Source organism: Myxocyprinus asiaticus, chromosome 37 (assembly GCF_019703515.2).
Source record: "Myxocyprinus asiaticus isolate MX2 ecotype Aquarium Trade chromosome 37, UBuf_Myxa_2, whole genome shotgun sequence".
Taxonomy (NCBI): domain Eukaryota; kingdom Metazoa; phylum Chordata; class Actinopteri; order Cypriniformes; family Catostomidae; genus Myxocyprinus; species Myxocyprinus asiaticus.
The window spans coordinates 121375-144810 of record NC_059380.1 but is presented as its reverse complement, the minus strand read 5'-3'; the positions used below and the strand labels follow the sequence as shown (position 1 = coordinate 144810).

The following is a 23436-nucleotide window of genomic DNA, read 5'->3' as shown; positions in this document are numbered from 1 at the left end:
ACAACTCGTAGAAGAGGCGCTGACCGCACAGAGAAATGACCGTTTCAGAGTTTGTAGTTATTTACATGATCTGCTCCTGTATTATTTTAACTTTAATCAAGCTATAACGCATTAAATATAACTGCATTAAAGATGTAACACATTAAATATAACGGCATTAAAGATGTAACGCAGTAAAGATGTAACGCAGTAAAGATGTAACGCAGTAAAGATGTAACGCATTAAATATAATGGCATTAAAGATGTAACGCATTAAAGATAACTGCATTAAAGATGTAACGCATTAAATATAACCGCATTAAAGATGTAACGCATTAAATATAACTGCATTAAAGATGTAACACATTAAATATAACGGCATTAAAGATTTAACGCATTAAATATAACGGCATTAAAAATTTAACGCATTATAACGACATTAAAGATGTAACGCATTAAATATAACGGCATTAAAGATGTAACGCATTAAATATAACGGCATTAAAGATGTAACGCATAAAATATAACCGCATTAAAGATATAACGCATTAAATATAACCGCATTAAATATAACTGCATTAAATATGTAACGCATTAAATATAACCGCATTAAAGATGTAATGCGTTAAATATAACCGCATTAAATATAACTGCATTAAATATGTAACACATTAAATATAACTGCATTAAAGATGTAACACATTAAATATAACTGCATTAAAGATGTAACGCATTAAATATAACCGCAATAAAGATGTAACGCCGGGGTGTTTCCTTTAAAGAGCTCCGGCTTCGCTTATTCCACAACGAGAGTGCTTCTGTATTTACTTATTTGGTATGTTTGCATTATAATTCCCTCATACTTTATGATCTACATCAGCTGAAGCTGTTTGGAAAGTTTAGAGTTCATCTGTGATCTGTGTTTCCCTATCTGTCACTCACTTGACGTTGGTGTCGATGTAGTGACACTAGGGGTCACTCTTGGGAGCCCGAGACACCTCTGGTCTTTGATAAAAGGCCAATGAAAATTGGCAAGTGCTATTTGCATGCCACTCCCCTGGACATACGGGTATAAAAGGAGCTGGTATGCAACCACTCATCCAGATTTTCTCTTCGGAGCCGAACGGTCATGCTCATTGAGCTGAATATCACTGTTCATTCACCTCTGCTGGATCTGACGGCGCATTTCAGCGGCTTCTCCCTCCTCTGCACTGGTGCACTGCAGAGAATGCCCCTGGGCGCTTCGGCAGATAAACTAGAGAGTATATTTTCTGAAAGAGCATTTTTCCCCTCTAAAAGCACAAAGCAGCCGCGCCCCGCTCCAGTGCCATTCTTCCCGGAAGTGCATGAGGAACTGACGAAGTCGTGGGAGGCACCTTTCACTGCCCGGCCCCGACTCCGCAGTTCCCCCGCTCTCACTACCCTCGATGGCGGGGCGGCCAAGGGCTATACGGCAAATCTCCCGGTGGATAAGGCGCTCGCGGTGCACTTATGCCCGCAGAGCGCCGCCACCTGGCGTGGACGCCCTAAGCTCCCGTCCAAGCCCTGTAGGCTCACGTCGTCCCTGACGGCTAAAGACTACAGTGCTGCTGGACAAGCCGCCTCTGCCCTGCACGCCATGGCTCTCCTGCAGGTCCACCAAGCCAAGGCACTGAAAGAACTACACGAGGGTAGTTCCGCCCCAGATTTGATGCAGGCGGGCGATGAAGGTCACGGCGCGGTCTCTCGGGCAGACGATGGCCACACTAGTGGTCCAGGAGCGCCACCTTTGGCTCAACCTGGTTGAGATGGGTGAGGCCAACAAGACACGGTTCCTTGCTGCCCCCATTTCCCAAGCGGGCCTATTTGGCGACACCGTCGAGGACTTTGCCCAGCAGTTCTTGACGGTGAAGCAGCAGACGGAGGCAATCCGGCACATCCTGCCCCGGTGCGGCTCAACATCCCGCACCCGTCTGCTCGTCGCCAAGGGCGTCCCCCTGTGGTGACTGCACCGGCTCCGCCGCAGCCCGCCCCTTCGGCCCGGCCCCGGCGTGGAGCCCACCGCAGGAAGCAAACGCCACTCATCTCACAGCCGGCGCCAACCCAGGGACGAGGGAACCCACTCACGTGGAGCTGGTAGGAAGACCACTCCATCCCCCGGTGGAGGGCCAGGTGGAAAATCTTTTGTTGCCTTTTTGTTTGATTTCGCCGCACACCCAAGTGGCTGCGGTACCCAACAGTTCAGCAAAAGAGCAGCTTCCTTCCTCCCTGGGTCACATACGCGGTGTGTACGGTCGTCACCATGACTACCGTCCACGGGCTTTTTCTTTCAGGATTGGCGCTCCAGCAGTGACCTTTCCGCCCCTGAGCGCCCAGCTGTGGCACACAGCCGCCCCCGATGTGGCAGCCTCCACGGGTTACGAGGACAGGCCTCTTCCTCCCCCGTCCCAGGCTGTTCCGGGGGTGGTCACAAGGAGCCAGGTAAGTGCTTCGATGTCCCTATACTCAGCACGGCCACGACGTGCTGTGGCACCTTGCGCTCCGCCCCGCCGCGAGGCCCCATCTGCTGTTACGTCCGATGATGTTGTCCCCTTGGTCCCCTTGGAATTTGGACACGTGGCTTGCGCTTTCCAATCCGTCACGGTGGCTGATCCGGACCGTCAAACTTGGCTACGCGATTCAGTTCACCAGGCGCCCGCCCAGGTTCAGCGGAATTCACTTCACCTTGGTCAAGGGCGAAAACGCCGCCACCCTGCATGCGGAGATCGCTACCCTCCTACGGAAGGACGCGATAGAACCTGTCCCTCCAGCCGAGATGAAGAAAGGGTTTTACAGCCCCTACTTCATCGTACCGAAAAAAGGCGGTGGGTTGCGGCCAATCTTGGACCTGTGAGTACTGAACCGGGCTTTACACAGACTCCTGTTCAAGATGCTGACGCAAAGACGCATTCTGACGAGTGGCTGGCATCAAGATTGGTTCGCGGCGCTAGACCTGAAGGATGCGCACTTTCACGTTTCGATCCTTCCTCGACACAGACCCTTCCTGCGGTTTGCGTTCGAGGGTCAGGCGTATCAGTACAAAGTCCTCCCTTTCGGCCTGTCCCTGTCTCCTCACATCTTTATGAAGATCGCAGAGGCTACCCTTGCCCCGTTAAGGGAGGTGGGCATACGCATTCTCAACTATCTTGACGACTGACTAATCCTAGCTCACTCTCAAGATGTGTTGTGCGCACACAGGGACCTGGTGCTCTCACACCTCAGCCGACTAGGGCTTCGGGTCAACTGGGAAAAGAGCAAGCTCCTCCCGGTTCAGAGCATCTCTTTTCTCGGTTTGGAGTTGGACTCAGTCTCCTTGACGGCGTGCCTTACGAACGAGCACGCCCAGTCGGTGCTGGCCTGTTTGAAGGTGTTCAAGCAGGGAACAGCGGTTCCACTAATATGGCATCCTCGGCGGTGGCCACCCCGCTCGGGTTGATGCATATGAGTCCGCTTTAGCACTGGCTCCAGACTCGAGTCCCGAGATCATCTCTTTGGGCGAGGTGTGGTCTCCGCGGTGTCTTCCCCTTGGGAGGGACACCCCCCGACTAGACCTGGTGGCCCAGTTGGATAATCCCCCTTCTTTTTTAGGGAGTGGAAAAAGAGAAGGGGAAAAGAGGCCATGACTGGGTTAAGCCTGTCTCTATCTTTGGGTAGTCGACTTGTCCCCAAAAAGGGCCGTTCGACACTCATAACTATGTTGGGGGAGGTTACGTGTCGACCTGGTGTGCTGGCTATGAGGCACACAGCAAGTCTGCCCACCACACACCACCAGTTCAGTTCAGCCTTGTGGCGTTTCGTATAGGGACCCCTAGTGTCACTACATCGACACTACATGTCGAGTGAGTGACAGATAGGGAACGTCATGGTTACTGGTGTAACCTCCATTCCCTGATGGAGGGAACGAGACGTTGTGTCCCTCCTGCCACAACGCTGAACTACCCGCTGAAATGGCCGGACCTTATATCGGCTTCTCAGCATAAAACCTGAATGAGTGGTTGCATACCAGTTCCTTTTATACCCGTATGTCCGGGGGAGTGGCATGCAAATACCACTCGCCAATTTTCATTGGCCTTTTATCAAAGACCAGAGGTGTCTTGGGCTCCCAAGAGTGACCCCTAGTGTCACTACATCGACACCAACGTCTCGTTCCCTCCATCAGGGAACGAAGGTTACACCAGTAACCATGACGAATTCTTCCTCTCCTCAGTCAGTCGTGAACTGCAGTGCTGCTCTCATGCATCATCAGACTTTTGACACAAACTATGTCTTTAAATCATATTACTCCAGTTTTAGCTTCATTGCATTGGCTACCAATTCACTTTAGGGTTGATTTTAAGATTTTATTAATTACATATAAAGCATTATATGGTTTGGCGCCAGAATATTTAGCAGAACTTTGAAGACCTTATGAAACAGTTAGAGCTCTTAGATCTTCTTGTCATGAACTGTTGGCTGTTTCAAGATCCAGATGCAAAACTAAATGCAATGGAGCGTTTGTAGTGAACACCCCCCGATTATGGAACAGCCTGTCCTGTGATATTAGATCTGCTGAATATTTGTCTGTTTTTAAGTCTCATCAAAAAACGTATTTGTATTAACTTTTATTACTATTTGAATATATTGAGTTTTACTGAGTGTGTTTTGATTTTATGGTTGGTGAAACACTTTGTGCTAAATTGCTAAAAGGTGCTATAAAAATAAAGTTATTATTATTATATGTTTGCCAGTAAGCGAGTTGTATATTCCAGAGCCTTTTACAATGTACAGTTTCACAGGGAGTCCAAATAACCATATAACTGGAGATATATCGATCTTTCCGTTCATTTATCAGACTAACCAGAAATAATGCAATGCATCTGCAATGGCCTATAGCCTGTAACATATTGTTATTTATCCTACCTTTAGTTGAACACGGATTCCATGCGTCTCCCCTTAAGAATTTCCGTGAATTTGTTGTAAAAGTTGTTTTGTTCGCATCTCTTTATCGATTAAAAACAAAAATTAGCAACTGATGAAAATTAACAGGGCAACTTACTCCATTTAATTTTTTTCCCCAGTCATTTAAACTACACAGAGCTTTTAAAAAATATATATTACCAAAAAGAATTGATGCAATGGTTGTTAATGTTCATTTTATTATATTTCACTTAATTTTGCTTTAGTTCTTGCACACCCAAAGTCTTGTTTCTGGCTACACCATTGCCCCAGAGACCTGACTTTTAGTTTTTGCCAAACTCTTGTTGAGCTGTGCCAGTGGATGAAGCTGGTGCGACAGTAAAGAGAACACACGATGCAGCAGATTGACGTGATGGCAACAACCAGAGTTCAGAGAATGAATTTCATATAATTTCTATATAATGTCTTATATCAATTTAAGCGGGCCAAATTCTGTTGGATTTCTCAAATGTTTTGCGAGCCGCACCAGAGCAGTTGGTGGGCCGTTGTTTGGACACCTCTGCTTTAATGTGTTTATATGGATGTTTAATGGTATTTTAATGACCATATTGTACCTTTTCTTGATCTCTTTGCTCTTCCATGTGTCTTTAGTACTGAGAGAACTGCAGGTAGTGTTGAAGCAAACCTGGCAGAAAGCTCAGAGTTTCTTTCCAATGCAGATGACAAGAAAACCCCTCGCTTCACCGATGTAAGTTGAGCTTTTCATAAGATTTCATATTTATCACTTATAAACAAAATATTGTTAAAGGCGAAGTGTGTTATTTTTTCAATGTTAAAATAATTATCCCTGCTCAATAATCAGATTCAGCTATTAGTAAGACATTCATGGGTTGAACATTGTGAACACTGTAACTCTGGTGCTTTCTGAACATTGCTGAGCTTGTTTGAGCATCATGAGTTTGGGGCAGTTCTATCTGTTTTTATCTGTCATTATTTTCACAATTGTGTTTGGTGATGCTAGTGGTGCAGAAATGACACACTTCAGCTTAAGCTTGTGAGATGTGAATGTGTGGAATAACCTCTCTGTGTCTCATCTTCCTCAGTTTGAAGGGAAGACTTCTTTTGGGATGTCAGTCTTCAACTTGGGAAATGCCATCATGGGAAGTGGGATTCTAGGATTAGCATATGCCATGGCTAACACTGGCATCGTCCTCTTTGTGTAAGTTAGAGTTTGAGGTGAAAGTCGATGCATGCCGGTGGATGATTGTTTCACTGAACAGGTGAATGTATGAATGGATTGGTAATATACAGTATGAATGTACTGAGCTAGAACTAATCAGTTGATTGAACATTAGATATATCATAAACCACTTTGTAGGATCATTAAAGTATCAGACAGATGTGAAAATATATTCTTGTGTATCACTGAATCTGATCAAACATCTGACATTGATGGGCCTGTGTAGCTCAGCGAGTATTGATGCTGACTATCACCCCTGGAGTCGCGAGTTTGAATCCAGGGTGTGCTGAGTGACTCCAGCCAGGTCTCCTTAGCAACCAAATTGGCCCGGTTGCTAGGGAGGGTAGAGTCACATGGGGTAACCTCCTCGTGGTTGTGATTAGTGGTTCTCGCTCTCAATGGGGCATGTGGTAAGTTGTGTGTGGGTCGTGGAGAGTAGTATGAGCCTCCACATGCTGTGAGTCTCCGCGGTGTCATGCACAACGAGTCATGTGATAAAATGCGCGGATTGACGGTCTCAGAAGCGGAGGCAACTGCCGCAAATGATACTATTTTTCCATGGCGGCTTATATCAGCAGAAGTTTGAATACATTTTTTATTAGATTTTCTTTAGAATAATATGCATTATAAGACAATGGAACTGTATTAAAGGTATATTCCAGGTTCAATAGAAGTTAATCTCAATCTAAAGCATTTGTGGCATAATGTTGATTACCACAAAAATTCACCTCCACTCGTCCCTCCTTTTCTTTAAAAAAAAAAAAAGCACAAATGTGTGTTCCAGCGAGACACTTACAATGGAAGTCAATGGGGTCAATCTGTAAACATTAAAATACTCACTGTTTCAAAAGTATAGACACAAGACATAAACAATATGTGTGTTAACATGATTTTAGTGTGATAAAATCACTTACTAACTGCATCTGTGTAAAGTTATAACCAATTATACAATTTCGTTGCCATGACAATGTAACGTTAACAAACCCTAAAACGACTGTAAAACGAAGACTCAAACAACTTTACAGCTCAAATAATACGTGAGTTTTAACAGAATTAATGTAAGTGCTTTTATAAAGTTATAAGCGTCACATTTCTGCCTTTAAACTCTCCAAAAATTGACCCCATTGACTTCCATTGTAAGTGTCTCACTGGAACACACATTTGTGCTTTTTTAAAGAAAAGGTTACATTTATTTTTGTGGTAATCAACATTATGCCACAAATGCTGTCGATTGATCTTAACTTGTATTTAACCCGGAATATTCCTTTAAGTCAATATAGACCATTTCAAGAATGTAAACAAAAACAAAGGAATTTAAATGGTTATTTCTGAATACTTTCACCAAAGTCTCTTTTTCAAGGTAAGTCAGTCCACTCGGCAGCCATCTTTGCAACGCTCTTGGGCAGTTTTGGCAGCTATTTTTCTATGTAATCAAGCGTTATGAAAGTGCAGCTCCTACACTATATTGCCAAAAGTATTTGCTCACCCATCCAAATAATTGAATTCAGGTGTTCCAATCACTTCCATGGCCACAGGTGTATAAAATGAAGCACCTAGGCATGCAGACTGCTTCTACAAACATTTGTGAAAGAATGGGCCGCTCTCAGGAGCTCAGTGAATTCCAGCGTGGTACTGTGATAGGATGCCACCTGTGCAACAAGTCCAGTCGTGAAATTTCCTCGCTACTAAATATTCCACAGTCAACTGTCAGTGGTATTATAACAAAGTGGAAGCGATTGGGAATGACAGCAACTCAGCCACGAAGTGGTAGGCCACGTAAAATGACAGAGCGGGGTCAGCGGATGCTGAGGCGCATAGTGCGCAGAGGTCGCCAACTTTCTGCAGAGTCAATCGCTACAGACCTCCAAAGTTCATGTGGCCTTCAGATTAGCTCAAGAACAGTGCGTAGAGAGCTTCATGGAATGGGTTTCCATGGCCGAGCAGCTGCATCCAAGCCATACATCACCAAGTGCAATGCAAAGCGTCGGATGCAGTGGTGTAAAGCACGCCGCCACTGGACTCTAGAGCAGTGGAGACGCGTTCTCTGGAGTGACGAATCACGCTTCTCCATCTGGCAATCTGATGGACGAGTCTGGGTTTGGCGGTTGCCAGGAGAACGGTACTTGTCTGACTGCATTGTGCCAACTGTGAAGTTTGGTGGAGGGGGATTATGGTGTGGGGTTGTTTTTCAGGAGCTGGGCTTGGCCCCTTAGTTCCAGTGAAAGGAACTCTGAATGCTTCAGCATACCAAGAGATTTTGGACAATTCCATGCTCCCAACTTTGTGGGAACAGTTTGGGGATGGCCCCTTCCTGTTCCAACATGACTGCGCACCAGTGCACAAAGCAAGGTCCATAAAGACATGGATGAGCGAGTTTGGTGTGGAAGAACTTGACTGGCCTGCACAGAGTCCTGACCTCAACCCGATAGAGCACCTTTGGGATGAATTAGAGCGAAGACTGCGAGCCAGGCCTTCTCGTCCAACATCAGTGTCTGACCTCACAAATGCGCTTCTGGAAGAATGGTCAAAAATTCCCATAAACACACTCCTAAACCTTGTGGAAAGCCTTCCCAGAAGAGTTGAAGCTGTTATAGCTGCAAAGGGTGGGCCGACGTCATATTAAACCCTATGGATTAAGAATGGGATGTCACTTAAGTTCATATGCGTCTAAAGGCAGATGAGCGAATACTTTTGGCAATATAGTGTATCTACTTGAATGGGGAAAGACCGAAATGTCCAAAACAGTTGGTCAAGATTACGATAAAAGAACATATTTCAAATCAGCAGTCAAATCTGACAACATAGTGTGGTGTCAGGACTCGGAGAGGCATCTATTTAAAATGAGCGACCCAGCTTCCTTGGGCCTCGGCACTTGAGGGGTATAGTGGTCCGGCATCCTGGCCCATCGGCTGCGATGCGTGCTCTAATCCCCGGCGTTGCATCTAATTCGCGGGGAAACGGGGGAAAGTCTCCGCAGGCGACGATAATCCACGGAAGGGGCGTGTCGTTCAGTCACTGGTATAATAAATTGAGTGTCTTTAACTCCAATTAGGCTAAAAAATTCAATTTTACCGTTTTGTGTAGCTAATGCACATGTACGTGCTCGAGTTGATTGACAGGCGATTTCTGTATCTAAAAGATAAATCTCTGATAAATAGTTTCTGTTATGACAAGCAGGAAATGTTCATGGAACAATGACATCACTTGACATCATCAACGAACAGTCCTTAAAATGATCTATAGCATCAGTTTTAATTTCATGTTGTCTTTAAATAATTTAGGTTCTGGTGCACGGGTTCAGCACTGACCCATATGAATCTGCTCATTAGATTGGACTGCAAAAAATACATTTTGTTTTGGAAGCAAATATTTAAAGGGATAGTTCACCCACAAAATGATTCCTTTAAGGCTTTATAGTCAGTTCTTGGATTATCTGAAATGTAAGTTTCATGTCGCCTAATAAAACATCTTGTTCCAGCTCTGTGGTTAATCCCTGAGACTTTCCCCCTCATCTTGATTGCTGTAGTTATTTATGCAATGTCAGCATCACAGCTCCCCTCATTTAAGGTTGTTGGGTATCAACAGCTGGATCTGGGTCAAATCTTGCTCTCTGAACTGGTCCGCCACTGTAATAATCCCAGAGTAATGCAGCCTTTATTAGAAAAGTCAAATCAGGCGAGAGATTTGTTTCCTGACTAACCTGTAGTGAAGCTGAGCAGGCTGTACCAGAACACTCGTTTTACTCGGATCTCTACGTTCACGCTGTATTACTTACTTTCACAAAGAGTCTGTCTTCCATTAAGATCTAATAGTGCCTGCTACTTAACACGGCTGTCTGCTGCGATCGCTTAATGAAAAGCAGTCTGGCCTTTTAATCTGGGCTGAGCAATGTTCAGAGGATTTGGGGTTTTGAGCTGTTTAGTGTGACTGGGGGTCTGTAAGATATTTGGAACAGTTGAACTCTCTGTATCCTGATCTGCACTGCGTGTGGTACCTGTCTGATCTGAGATCTGTTAGTGAGGCCTCCGGGTGGTTATATATTGATCCCAGACACAGTTTAATAATGCCAATAATATTCTGTTCAATTACAGTGCATGAGCTGTGGGGATATCATCGTAGAACCACAGGAAATTATGTTTCATAAATTATATATACAGTGGGGTCCAAAAGTCTGAGACCACATTGAAAATCTGGTATTTAAAGTCCCATTTAATCTTGGAAATAAGCTAAATGTTTTAGGATATATTTATAAACAAGGAAAAGATGTCACTTATAATGAAGAAATATTTCATATTTCTAAGTGACTAATCAAATGTATGTAAATAAGTGGCATTGTACATGTTAACTCTTTGTACAGATGCTCAGATTTAATGTGTGGAACATATCAGCTACAGTCCATAAGAGAGACATAATAAATACTCAGATTCATTTTTCAGTTCAGTGTTTCACTCAAATTGTTATGCTTATATTTTGTATTGAATCAGAAAATGCAAAAGAGAAGCATGTTCACTAGTCTCAGATGTTTGGATTGATACATTTGAGAATAATTATTAGTGGACTGGAGAAATGGGGGTTAGATACAGGTGTTGATGGTGACAGTTTTGTCAGTGGGAGTTGTTGAGTGACTTCAGGCCTGAATTTGTGTCGTGTCAGTTTGAAACTTTGCAGCGGTTCCTCAGAGGTGAGAAAGGACCCCAAAATCAGTCCTGTATGCCTCTGAGAAATAAACAACCAAACAAGACAAGGATGTCCTGAACAAAACCAGCATCATAAAACATTGTCCTACATGTTCAGAGTTTCCTTTTGTCTTTAGTGATCAGCTATAAGAAATCTCAAATTACTTTTTTTTAGATCTCTTTTGTTTCTCCTAGACAACAGTTAGAGATTAAATGGAGAGCAAATGGAGACTTAGCTTCTGAGATAAAGACTCCAGGATTCTCACACGTCTCCTTATTGTTTCAGAAGAGATATTAACAATGTCTCAATCTGTGTTCAGATGTGACAAGATACCAAAGTCTGCATTTATAAGTCAGATATCTCAATATAAACTCAATCATTTCTCATCAATTCCTTCCTAGACCGATTATCATTTAAAATTATAGCTCAATACTCTTACTGTGTGTCAACAAGTGATGCATTTGTGTCTTTTTGTTTTAGGAAAAACATCTGAGACAAAGTTGATACCTTAATGAAACATAATTGAGGATTCTGTTAAAGTCAGCATGAAACGGAGGTTGCGACCGACTTCCTTATTGTGATGTATTTCCAAGTGAAACGGCTTATCGAAATATAATGTAGGGCGGGGACTTGAGTTTATCCATCAGTAGTTGATTGGATTGTGAAAAGTGGCCGTTGCATACCGGAATGAAGGAGGCAGATCCGAATGTGAGTTTGCAGTCCACACACACACACACACACACACACACACACACACACACACACACTGACTTACACAGACACACACACACACCCTTCCACTGTGCTGCTTGTGCCAGAGCCTGTTACCGGGGAAATGAGCAGCAATCTCAACACACTAATGATCTAAACGACAACATTTATACATAACCAGCCCATAATCATACAGCATATTGCAGGTTTTGCTTATGACGAGGCAGTTGCCATTGAAAAATGAATGAGTAAAAGATCACAATATTACAAGGTTTTGAATCATAATACACTAAATTGTAAGGAAACACAGTTATACCCAGTAAAGAGACCGGCGTGAACAATGATGACCAGGAGTAAAAGTTGAAGTTTAATCAATAGAGAGAGAGAGTTTACTGAAGACAAAGTTCTCCACATTTCCAAAGGTAAAAGACAGAAAGAGAAAATGAGTTGAGGATCATTCATTCAAAAGATTATATTTTTAAAACACTAAGTCAAGTTGGTAAGCTGAAATGGGTCAGAGGTGAGTATACTCTTTAGATAAACTGATGTCCAGTTCCTTTGACTTAGTCACATGATCTCAAAGCTACAAACACTCCCTGCAATGACATCATTAGACAGAACACAACATTTTTTTTCTCAAGGTTGTCAGGCCTCACCAGGACACAGGCCTGATCAGCTGGAACAAAATAGAACAATACATCCAAACGCAACAGAAAAGTTAGGCAGAAATATACTTTAAGTGATGAATGCTAAGAATGTATTTGTCAGTCACGTGACGCCATGCGAGGTTCGGATGTGTGAACGGCGAGCTCTGCACACTTTGCTGGTTTTAATACTTTTTATGTGATAAACTGGTGAGATTCGATACACCCTGATCCTTATCTGTTCTAGGAAGACAATATGTCAAAGAATTCAAAATCCTTGGGCTCTGGAGTCATTAAAAGACACTTATGTGCTCAAGCTGACGCCCCTAACAAGGCCACAGACCGGGGACTCAATTTGGCAGGTGAACTGCGGGAAATTTGGTGAGAATTATTGAACTTGTCGGCAATGCTGATGAAGGTCGTTGCTGACTTGGAAGATCTTGCTGTAATACATCGATCGATCACTGCCATGGAGACGAAATTCACTGAGGTGGTTACAAGAGTGGGAGATGTCAAGAAACGGATCGATTATCTGGAGTCATTGGAGAGGGAATTAGCTGCTAATCCACTAGCGACCATCATGGATTTGGAGCGTGTCTGGAAAAAGTTGGAGGATATGAAAATCATAGTCGACGGAATAACGTCCGGATTGTTGGAATTTCTGAGGCCGAAGAAGGTCGAGATATGGTGAAATTCCTGGACGGGCTCCTTCGAAGTCTACTTGACATAACAGGCCATAAGCTGGAAATCGAGCGAGCTCACAGGGTTCTGGTTTGGCGATCCACTGAGGGAGAATGCAAGAAACTCTTACATCAACAGAAGGTCGCATTTGAACTGATGTTCCCGGCCAAATTGAGAATAGATGCAGTCTTTTTCTACCATTCCCTCAGTGAAATCTGCTGGTGGTGAAATTTTTACCTCAGCCATTGATATTAATAATGCTTTCAAAGAATTCTATCTTGATCTTTATAGTTCCACATCTTCATCTACTGATGAAGATATTAGAAAATTCTGAGATAATCTTGGAGGAGCTTGGCGAGGTAATTAAGGCCTTGCCTACAGGCAAGGCTCCGGGGCCAGATGTCTTTGCCGCTGAATTTTTTTGATCTTATACTACAGAACTGGCTCCACTTTTGTTAGAAGTTTATACTGAATCATTAAAGAACGGAACGCTTCTGCCAACCATGACACAAGCCCGGATCAGTCTGATTCTTAAAAAGGACAAAGATCCAAGCGAGTGTAAGAGTTACCGTCCAATTTCCCTGATCCAGCTAGATGATAAAATATTGTCAAAAATTCTGGCTAACCAATTGAGTAAAGTTATGGCATCTCTTATACATATAGATCAGGAGGGGTTTATTCGGGGTCGCAGCTCTTCTGATAACATTAGGCGCTTCATTCATGTCATGTGGTCAGTGGCGAATGATCAGACTCTGGTCACTGCCATCTCACTTGATGCCGAAAAGGCGTTTGATATGGTAGAATGGGATTATCTTTTTAAGATTTTGGAAATATACGGGTTCGGGAGTACATTTATTGGATGGATTAAGTTACTTTATAGACACCCTGTAGCAGCGGTACAAACAAATGGATTAATTTCAGATTATTTTACTCTGGATAGGGGCACTCAGCAGGGTTGCCCTCTTTCCACATTATTGTTCTGTCTTGCCCTGGAACCATTAGCAGCTGTGATAAGAAAGGAGGATGATTTTCCAGGGGTTATTGCAGGAGGTGTGCTGCATAAACTTCTGCTTTACGCAGATGATATTTCATTATTTGTCTCTGACCCACTAGATCTATGCCTTGCCTCCAAAGAATTATTAATTCCTTCTCTAAATTCTCAGGATACAGAGTTAATTGGTCTAAATCCGAAGCTTTGGCTCTGACAGCTTACTGCCCAGTAACGGCTTTCCAGCCGGGCGCCTTCCAGTGGCCCAAACAGGGCATTTTATTCTCAGCAAATTTGTGTGATTTAGTTAGTGTTAATTTTGACCCTTTAATAAAAAAGTTTTCAAGCGATGTGGGCAGGTGGGCTTCATTACATTTATCTATGATTGGGTTAATGTTATTAAAATGAATTGTATCAGTGTATTACTCCCTGCTAATTCAGAGTCTGGGGGATGGAGCTTTAACTTCTATCAGGAGATTATGGGAGAAAGATTTAAACTTGGTATTGGAGGAGGGAGTGTGGGCTACGATTCTAAAAAATGTCAAGTCTGTATCTAGAGATGCAAGGGTGCCCCTTATGCAATTCAAGATTTTACATAGATTTTATTGGACCCCCTCTAGATTGTATGACACAACCCATGTTTTTTGGGGTGTGTTAAGATCCAGGAATTTTGGTTGAGGGTTCAGAGTTTTGTATGTGACGTTTTGGGCTCTCGGGTTTCATTTTACTGTGTTTTAGGCGATGGGGTGGTCATTAAAATAGGGAATAAACATATAAAAAATTGGGTCCTAACCAGTGTTATGATCGCCAGACAAGTGATTTTAAGGGGTTGGAAGTTGGCTATGGGAGTTAAATGTTGATTCCGTGTATTTATGTTTTGGTTTTATGTGTTCGATGCAGGAATCAATAAAAATGTTAATCATAAAAAATGTTTTTACTCTTTAATAAAAAATTTTTTTAGCGATGTAGGCAGGTGGGCTTCATTACATTTATCTATGATTGGGAAGGTTAATGTTATTAAAATGAATTGTATTCCAAAATTCAACTACCTGTTACAGTCCCTACCTGTAGATGTCCCCCTCTCTTATTTCAAGCAATTTGATAGCATAGTGAAGTCCTTCATTTGGAATGGTAAATGTCCCAGATTACATTTCATTAAGTTACATAGGCTGATTGACAAAGGTGGGCTAGGCCTACCCAAGATTTTGTTTTATTATTATGCATTCGGTCTCAAATATTTGGCTCATTGGTCGCTTCCACCTGAGAGAGCCTCTCCCTGATTTTGTATTGAACAGGAAGTTCTTGCCCCTATTTCACCATTGCAAAGCCTTTCTATCAAACTAACCGGAGAGGTTAAGTGACACCCGTTATCTTGCATTTGCACATGATTTGGACAGGAGTAGCCAGAGTGTTTAATTCAGACATTTATTTAAATGTTGCCTCGAGCATATGGCTGAACCCTAAATTATGTATTAATAAGTCCCCTTTCAGCTGGTCAGAGTGGATTGTGAGGGGGGTTACTACACTCAGAGACCTGTATGACAGTGGAGTGTTGAGATCCTTTGAAAATATGGTTGGGAGGGGAGGGGTAATAGTGGGGGTTAATTGTTGATTCTGTGTATATATGTTTTGTTTTTTCTGTGTTTAATATGTGAATCAATAAAAAATTGTTAATACATTTTTAATTTTTTATTTGTGTCAGTAGTTAATGACCTAAAACTTAAACATAATACAACTCTTACTTAAACTGAATAAGTGATCAATGAAATAGTTCTCACATGTATATTTGTTCTCTGGGAGCCGGGCTAAATGAGAAAGCACTGTTAATTGCATTCCTGACATGAGTCAGACCCTCAGTCACACCTCAGAGGTCAAATACACAAATTACCTTTAATTTATAACATAACCGGAATAAATGCACATGACTAAAAACGCTTTGATTATAACAAGTGCTTGTAAATGTATTCAACTCATCAATAGGCTGAAGAGACGGGTAAATCCACCGCTTCAAAATTTAAAGGGAAAAAAGAACACTTACTCGTGCTGTACATTCCAAGATCCCTCCAAAAGATTCCTGTGTTAAACAAATATAAATAAACTCCAGCCAATTTCTCCACTCTGAAACGATCACCTCTGGAAGCATTCACACATTAAATGCCTCAAACACAGTCACAAATTCACCATTTTTCCTTCTTCAAAGTGTGAATACAAGCCAGCGGGCCCGTAACCAAGGTAGTTTGGGTTAGGGAACAGGGTTTTGTTAGGGAAACAGCCAAAGAAACAACTCTTCATTTCTGCATTAGCTGCTCTGAAGCCAGGTTTGTTTACATGACGGACTCTTGAAGGGTTAGTTTAAACTGATGAACACTTGCTTTCGTCAGCAGAGAAGAGTCATTCATATCACCGGAAGAGCAAGTTATGACATCTTGATTAAAGATTATGAGGTCAAAATGCATGGATGAATCATTCACAATAAGACCAGTAACATTCATTAATAAAATAAATAGGGTCCATTTTGGTTTCATGCTGATTTTAATTCTCCTGAACTCAGAGCAATTTCTGAGAAATAAAATGTTCTCTGTTCTAGAACAATGAGGCATGAAAGCTGGGCTGTAAATTAATTCTGAGATTAAAACAACAACAAATCCTGGACTTTTGCTTTGACGATTTGCTTCCTGTGGTGTACAGGGAAAAACTGTTGCTCTGGCGTATATTTTATGTTCCTGGAATAAAAGGCATGTTTATTTATTGCATGCTGTTGTATGATTGATACTAGGATAAATTGTACAGTGTGTTGTGGAGATAGTGGGAGAAAGAATTGTACTAAACAGATTAGGGCTGTAACTAATGTTTGTTTTGCTAATCGACTAATCTAACGATTATTAGAACGATTATTGGACTATTCTGCGATTATTACACCAATTATTCATTAGCACTTAACTGATATTTCAGCTTGTGCCACATTTACCTGAGAAGCAACATACAAGATATTTAGACTTGCTTTCAGAAAAAATATCTTGAATAAGTATATTTTTTCACTTGTTTGTACTTCTGCCAGTGCAGTGAAGACAAAATACACTTATATTCATTCTCTGAAAACAAATTTTAACATCTTCTGCAGTATAGCTCCCCAATTAAATGTATCTTGTGTATGTATTAAATATTTCATCAGCCGGGATGCAGTTTCAATCTCTCCCCTTAGACCGGTCACTTCACGCAACTCATAGAAGCGGCTCTGACCACACAGAGAAACGGCAGTTTCAGAGTTTGTGCTTATTTTATATCATATTTGAACTTTAATAAAAGGGTGCATTAAAGATATAACGCCAGCGTGTTTCCTTTAAAGATGCTCTGACATGCAAGTTTTGCTTGCAATGGAATGCCGGCTCCACTTCACAACGAGAGTGCTTCTGTATTTACTCATTTTGTATTTTTGTATAAATTCCTCATACTTTGTGATCTACATCAGCTGAAGCTGTTTGGAAATTCAGGAGTGTGTCTGGACTGTGTTTTCTTCCTCTCCTCTATCATGCACTCCAGCTTCAGTGCTCCTCTTGCACATCATCATTAGAGTTTCATACGATCTCATGTTACCTTAAATGAGATCAAACCTCTATTTGACTATGAAAGTTTAGGGTGTTAGTTTCCACTAGTGTCAGTGCTGCAGCCTAAGTGTTCACACTTAGTAGTAGTTCGGTAGTAGCACACAGTAGTTTGGTTCTCTTGGTCCTCTTGGTCTGGACCAAAAAAGAAAATGATACATTTAGTCCTGGTTTGCTTAGCGTTCACACTGGCATTTTTAACACTGAACCTAAAGATACAAAGCAAAAGGCATCAGGAAAAAGTCACAAACTGATTGGAAAGCTTTTATGACGTATATTTTGCGACGGAACTTGACAAACATCCAAAACAATGCTGGCTGCTGGGCGAAATGCGCTCGTTACATTTATATATGCATATATGGTGGTATTTTTACCATCTGAGAACAAATGAAGAGCTAATAAAATGTGTAAAGGAGTCAAAACAGCATCAGGAATTCCTCTGTTGCAAACACAAAGGAAGATATGCTGCAAGGACGGCAGACAGCGGTTCTGACGCCTGTACCGAACTGTAATGGGCAACACAGCTCCTATGATGAGAAGAACCAGGTATGCTTGAGGTCAGTATTAGGCAAATTACTTCCTGTTTTTGGTCCGTTTAGACGTCTTTGGTCCATGTTGTGTTTATATATCAATCGAACCGCACCAGAGTTCGTTTGGAAACTGACCGCTATTCAGGCGGTCTCGGTCCGCTTGTTTGGTGCGCACCAAGGTTCGGATGGCAGCGTTCACACTTGTTCAAATGAACCACACTAACAGAGCAATCGCACCAGAGTTCGTTTTAATCGAACCAAACCTGCCAAGTGTGAACACACCCTAAATGAACAGTGTGCTAATGAAGACTCGTAGTCATACACTTGTTTCTCCATTTACTAAAGACGTTTTTATCCATTGATTGAAGATCTGATGAAGCTACCTGCATGAAAGATCTTCAATAAACACGTCCAGATGCTGCAGAATACATTAAACAAGAAACTAATATGTCTTCAAGTTCAAATGAGGTATTCTAGCGTCTTTGGACAAAATGTATGCTCTCAGTCTTGTTGTGGTACATTTGGTCTTGTCTCTTTCCAAAAGTCATGTGTAGGGCAGACAATCTGTTCTAAACTCTAGTGAGCTGCCCAACTTGAGAGCATCGTGACACAAAGGCTGCTTCAAATGGTAGGCAGCAACGTGAAGATATCTTCCAAGGTACCTTCTTTCAGATAGATTCTAAATATATTTATGCCTACAAGAGTATTGCATCTCTACCGTAGCAGCATGCTAACAGCTAATTTTGGGAACCAATTGTGAGCCGAGTCTTCAGTGCACTTCATGTGAGGAACGTTTCGGATCAGTCACTTATGACGCACCATTTCAGGAAGCTTCTTGCGATGGCAGCTGTCTATGTAGACAATAGAAAGCAGGGCAGCTCACTGGAACAGAGTTAGAGTTGCTAAATTAAGAACCTTGTTCAGCTTGTTGAGGGCAGTTAATATCAAACCACTCACCACAATCGGCTGCTAAAGAACATACTGTAATTAAATGCTCATTTTCTGCTGAACTGATCACATAGTGTCTTCAAAGCAGCTGCATCAACTAACACAGCCCAGCTGCTGAACAAATCACTTGTTCTGTCTCGATTTCTATAGATGTTTTAAAGCTTTTTAATCTCTCTTAATGTTGCCTCCTCTACCACTGTCATTTGTCATGAATCACAAATGACTTGCTTTACTAGTTGTACTCCACTCTAGAGAAATATGATGGTAATGTTGGTCAAGGCTGAATATCTATTTAAGTGCTTTAGTGAGTCAGTGTGTCCAGCAGTGCTAAACTCGCTGACTTCTGCAGTTCAACCACGTCATTTGAGGAAAATAAAGAAGGGAAATGTAAGAAAGTGCCAAGTTGAAACTGAGTGTTTGGCAGAGGCTGGTCAGACTTTAACGTCAGTGAAGATGCCAGGACATTCTTAGACTAGAATAACGGTGGAGGAAGAGGAGGGGCTTTAGAGTCCCTAGAGCATGTTTTGGGTTCCCAGCGTGAGATGTTTGTCCAGATGTTGGCAGCTGGAGGTACTGTTGTATTTATGAGCTTTTGTCCAGTACTTTTCCACCAACTTACTGAATGATTTGCCCTTTATTGAATATCATTAAAATGTTGTTTTTCTACCTCCACTGGTGATTGTCTCAACTGATTCAGACACCGCAGTTCATGACCTGGACAAGTAGGTAAAACTAGGCCTAATTAACTTGAATAAAAAATAATTTATCTTTGAATTACAGAGTCAGTTGATATAGTTGTATGATTATAATATAATGTAAGTCTATGGGGATGTACTGGAGGGTTTAAAAGCAGAATGAACTAATTTCTACGTCAACAGGACCGTTTTTGTCACATCTTTTTCTGGTAATATTGCATAAGTCATGCAAAAGTTACTTGGTTGACCAGTTTTAAAAGTTCATGATATGAGCTGAAAGATTGAATTTATCTGTATACAGACAGTGTTAATAAGCAGTTCTATAACACCAGTCTCATGCTAATAATATTTAAGTGCTATGGCTACCGTTTTGAAGCAGTGCAATGAATTGTATATTTTTCAAATGTAATTTAATGCGTTAGACCTACATTGCATTGTTTGTTTTTGTTTTTTTCTTATTATTTTCTGTAGTAATTGACAGAATGTCATAGACCCTGTCGATAGCACTTAAGTTGTATATTTCTCCACAATAACTATCATGATATTCAGTGTAACAGTAATGGTTTATAGATCTGCAAACCTGTCAGTCACTCAGCAACATCTCCTCATGTACCGGAAGCCCTTTGACCTTTACAAGGCCATTGTAAAGGTTTAAAGCGTCTGACACACGGCTGCAGTAGCACTTGATTGTGTACCAGTTGCATTTGTTTTGTTTCATCTGTCTTTCAGAATTCTCCTCACTGCAGTCGCTGGTCTGTCTTCATACTCCATTCACCTGCTGCTCAAATCCTCAGGTGTCGTGGGTGAGTATTGCGATCAGCTGACCCGAGACCAGTTTCAGATCTTTTCTGTGATTAAGTGAATGATTTGGGTAGGAGACACTGTTCCTGAACCTTTGTAGGAAGGTGTTGGCTCATGGGTAAAATCAAGACACTGTTTATCTGTACATGTGACTGAAGTGATGGCGCGCTCTCCGTTGGCTCTTTGACTATCTGCCTCACCGATCTGTGAGAGATTTTATTTGGCCACAATATTTCTGGTGTGCATAAGGCTAAAAATAGCCGAGCATCTGCTGTGCCCGATCGATTGAGTCTGTCAATCTCGTTGTTATATTTACTATAAGGCTTAATGTCTGTCAGACCTCACATACAGTACATCACATGATATGTTTATCACTTAATAATAAACATTTTCATATAAAACTGAACAATGCTGCTCTACACTCTGTTTGGAGGAGCCATAAAGTTGTAAAAAAGACAGTACTATATGTACACCTGTGACCACGAATGATCATAATTCTATATTAATGCACTTACAGCCTACAGTTATGCTGATGAACTGTGAGAAATTGTTTATTGTGATTGTTTATTGTTATTGTAATTATTAATAAATGCAATTATTGAATGTATTCAGCTAGGCCTATATTTTATATCTTAGTGAGAGGATGTGAACTTGTCCCCTTCAGTCAAGTGTGGTTGACTATGAGAAGTGTGTGAATTTCATATGTTGATGCTTTTTTTGTCAGGTATTAGAGCTTATGAACAGTTGGGCTTCCGAGCCTTTGGGACTCCAGGCAAGATGGCGGCCGGCATCGCCATCACCCTGCAGAACATCGGAGGTGAGACGCTATCCAACATGCATCATCTCAGGAGACACCATGTGTTGTTTAGTGACCCTGTCAAGGGCACTGCATACACACACACACACACACACACACACTCACACACAGACACACACACAGATACACACACACACACACACATGAAATATGGATTTGAGTTGAGATAATTTTCTCTGGTAGAAAGAGACGGCCGAGTGATACTAGAGACATGAAATCAGTTGCCTGAGAAAACGGTCAATTATACCGTTTAATGCTAATTATACAAACATATTTGACCACAGAATCAGAATCAAGTATTCCAGAGATCTGATATCCCAGACAGAGGCCTATTGTAAAACATCATTTTGAGGCTTATCATTTAATTTCTCTTGTACTGTTGTTTTTGCACTCCTTCAATTGTGTTTTTAAGGAGCTTTGTCATTTGAACTGTGATTTAATCTCCAGTGGAGGAGAAAGAGCCTGAGCTTCTTTATAAATGCTAAATATCTTTGTTTTACTGTGACGTTTGCTTCCAGGATAATAACCACAATCCCGCTCGAAGGCCAGTTTATCCTGAATGAGAGTGTGTTTACTGTATGTGTGTGTTTGTTGAAGCTCACAGCTGTCCTCTCTGTCTCTCACAGCCATGTCCAGTTACTTGTACATCGTAAAGTACGAGTTTCCACTGGTGATCCAGGCTTTCCTCAAGGTGGACAATCCAGGGGGGTGAGTGCACGTCTGTGTGTGTTTAAAGTTGTTTCATAGTCTTCCTGTTTTCTCACGTTTATTGGCTCGATCAGGACTCCATATTATCACAACCTGTTTTAGGTATGTTAGGGCTTAAGCACACAAACAGACATACAAAGGAAAAAAACAATTACACCTTTTGTATGTCTCAATTGTTTGTCCTAGACAGCAGTGAGATTAAATGGAGAGTTTTGCTGAATTCTCCTGCTTCTCAGATATTTCTCCTGAGAAAAAGACTCCAGTAATTTCACATGTGTCTTCTTATAGAGTTTCACAAGAGATCTCAATATGAGCTCAAACATTTCTTATCTAATACTTCCAAGACCACGTGATCTGTTCTGTCCACAATCATTTTATACACTCACTGTAGGTCAACTATTAACTCATATGTAACCTGTCATTTCTTATTTGGAATTTTAGTATAAACATTTGAGACAAAAAGAAACAAACTAGTAACTCCATTAAGTGTACCGAGCTTTGAAAGAGCAACATGTGAGCAAAACCGTTTCCTCTGGGGAGAGAGAGAGAGAGAGAGAGAGAGATTCATGAAGTATAGAGGTTTGTTTGATGATTCCAGTCTGTACTGACACGTCTCGTTTCGGTGGCATTTTCCTCTTTTTGTGGAACAGCAGGAGTGTGTTAACGGCAGATTCACTCCTGCTAACAGTTCTGTGTGTGTGTGTGAGCAGTGCGGTTTCTCTCAGATCAAAAAGTCTCAGAGGATTCTGAGTCAGACACAAAATCCTCAGGCGTAATTGTGTGTGTGAGTTAAAGGTAGACAAAGAGTGTGATAGATCGACTAGATTCGGTGAGAACAGGTTTGTGTGTGTGAAGGTCAGATCTCTGTCCCTATAACAGACGGTTGCCTAGCCAAAGCAGTGTGTGTGTGTGTGTGTGTGTGTGTGTGTGTGTGTGTGTGTGTGTGTGTATGTGGTGGTAGTGTGTGTGTGTGTGTGTGTGTGTGTGTGTGTGATTGTGTGTGTGTATGTGGTAGTGTGTGTATGTGGTAGTGTGTGTGTGTGATTGTGTGTGTGTGTATGTGGTAGTGTGTGTGTGTGTGTGTGTGTGTGTGACACTCTGTGGCGTAAGCAGAGTGCAGAAGGCCTGCGCACACACACACACACTTTGGAGGACACCTCAAAAACTCCACGGAGACGACCTTTGGCTACCTCATTTGAATTCCTTGGCTCTTCGGGCGAGCGAGGAGAATCCCGATGCAGTAAACAGTGGCGAATCTTTTCAGTTCCTGCAGACATCACCCATGCTTAAAAAACGACATGTGGTATTTTTGTGAATTCATAACTGCAGGGATTTAAATGTTTTAGGAAATGTTCATTATGATGTGTGTTCTTGGCTTCCTGTCCTGGTATTTGCCCGTCATGTGATTTATGTACTGTATTTTAAAGGTTTAGCAAACCTGTGGGACTTTCCTCTGTGATACACATTTGAAAATATTTAGCAGAATGTCCACAAAGATCGT

At 41.9% G+C, this 23436-nt stretch overlaps 1 protein-coding gene across 2 annotated transcripts in view; it reads left to right on the top strand.

Moving 5' to 3' along the window:
* Positions 1 to 23436, top strand: part of LOC127427816 (sodium-coupled neutral amino acid transporter 3-like) — a 64873-nt gene that overhangs the window by 23959 nt on the left and 17478 nt on the right. For both annotated transcript variants that reach the window (XM_051675622.1, XM_051675620.1), the window contains 5 exons: positions 5545 to 5641; positions 5997 to 6112; positions 20339 to 20412; positions 21135 to 21227; positions 21854 to 21935. In XM_051675622.1, the coding sequence (XP_051531582.1) occupies positions 5545 to 5641; positions 5997 to 6112; positions 20339 to 20412; positions 21135 to 21227; positions 21854 to 21935 (462 nt within the window). The remainder of the gene's footprint in view (positions 1 to 5544; positions 5642 to 5996; positions 6113 to 20338; positions 20413 to 21134; positions 21228 to 21853; positions 21936 to 23436) is intronic.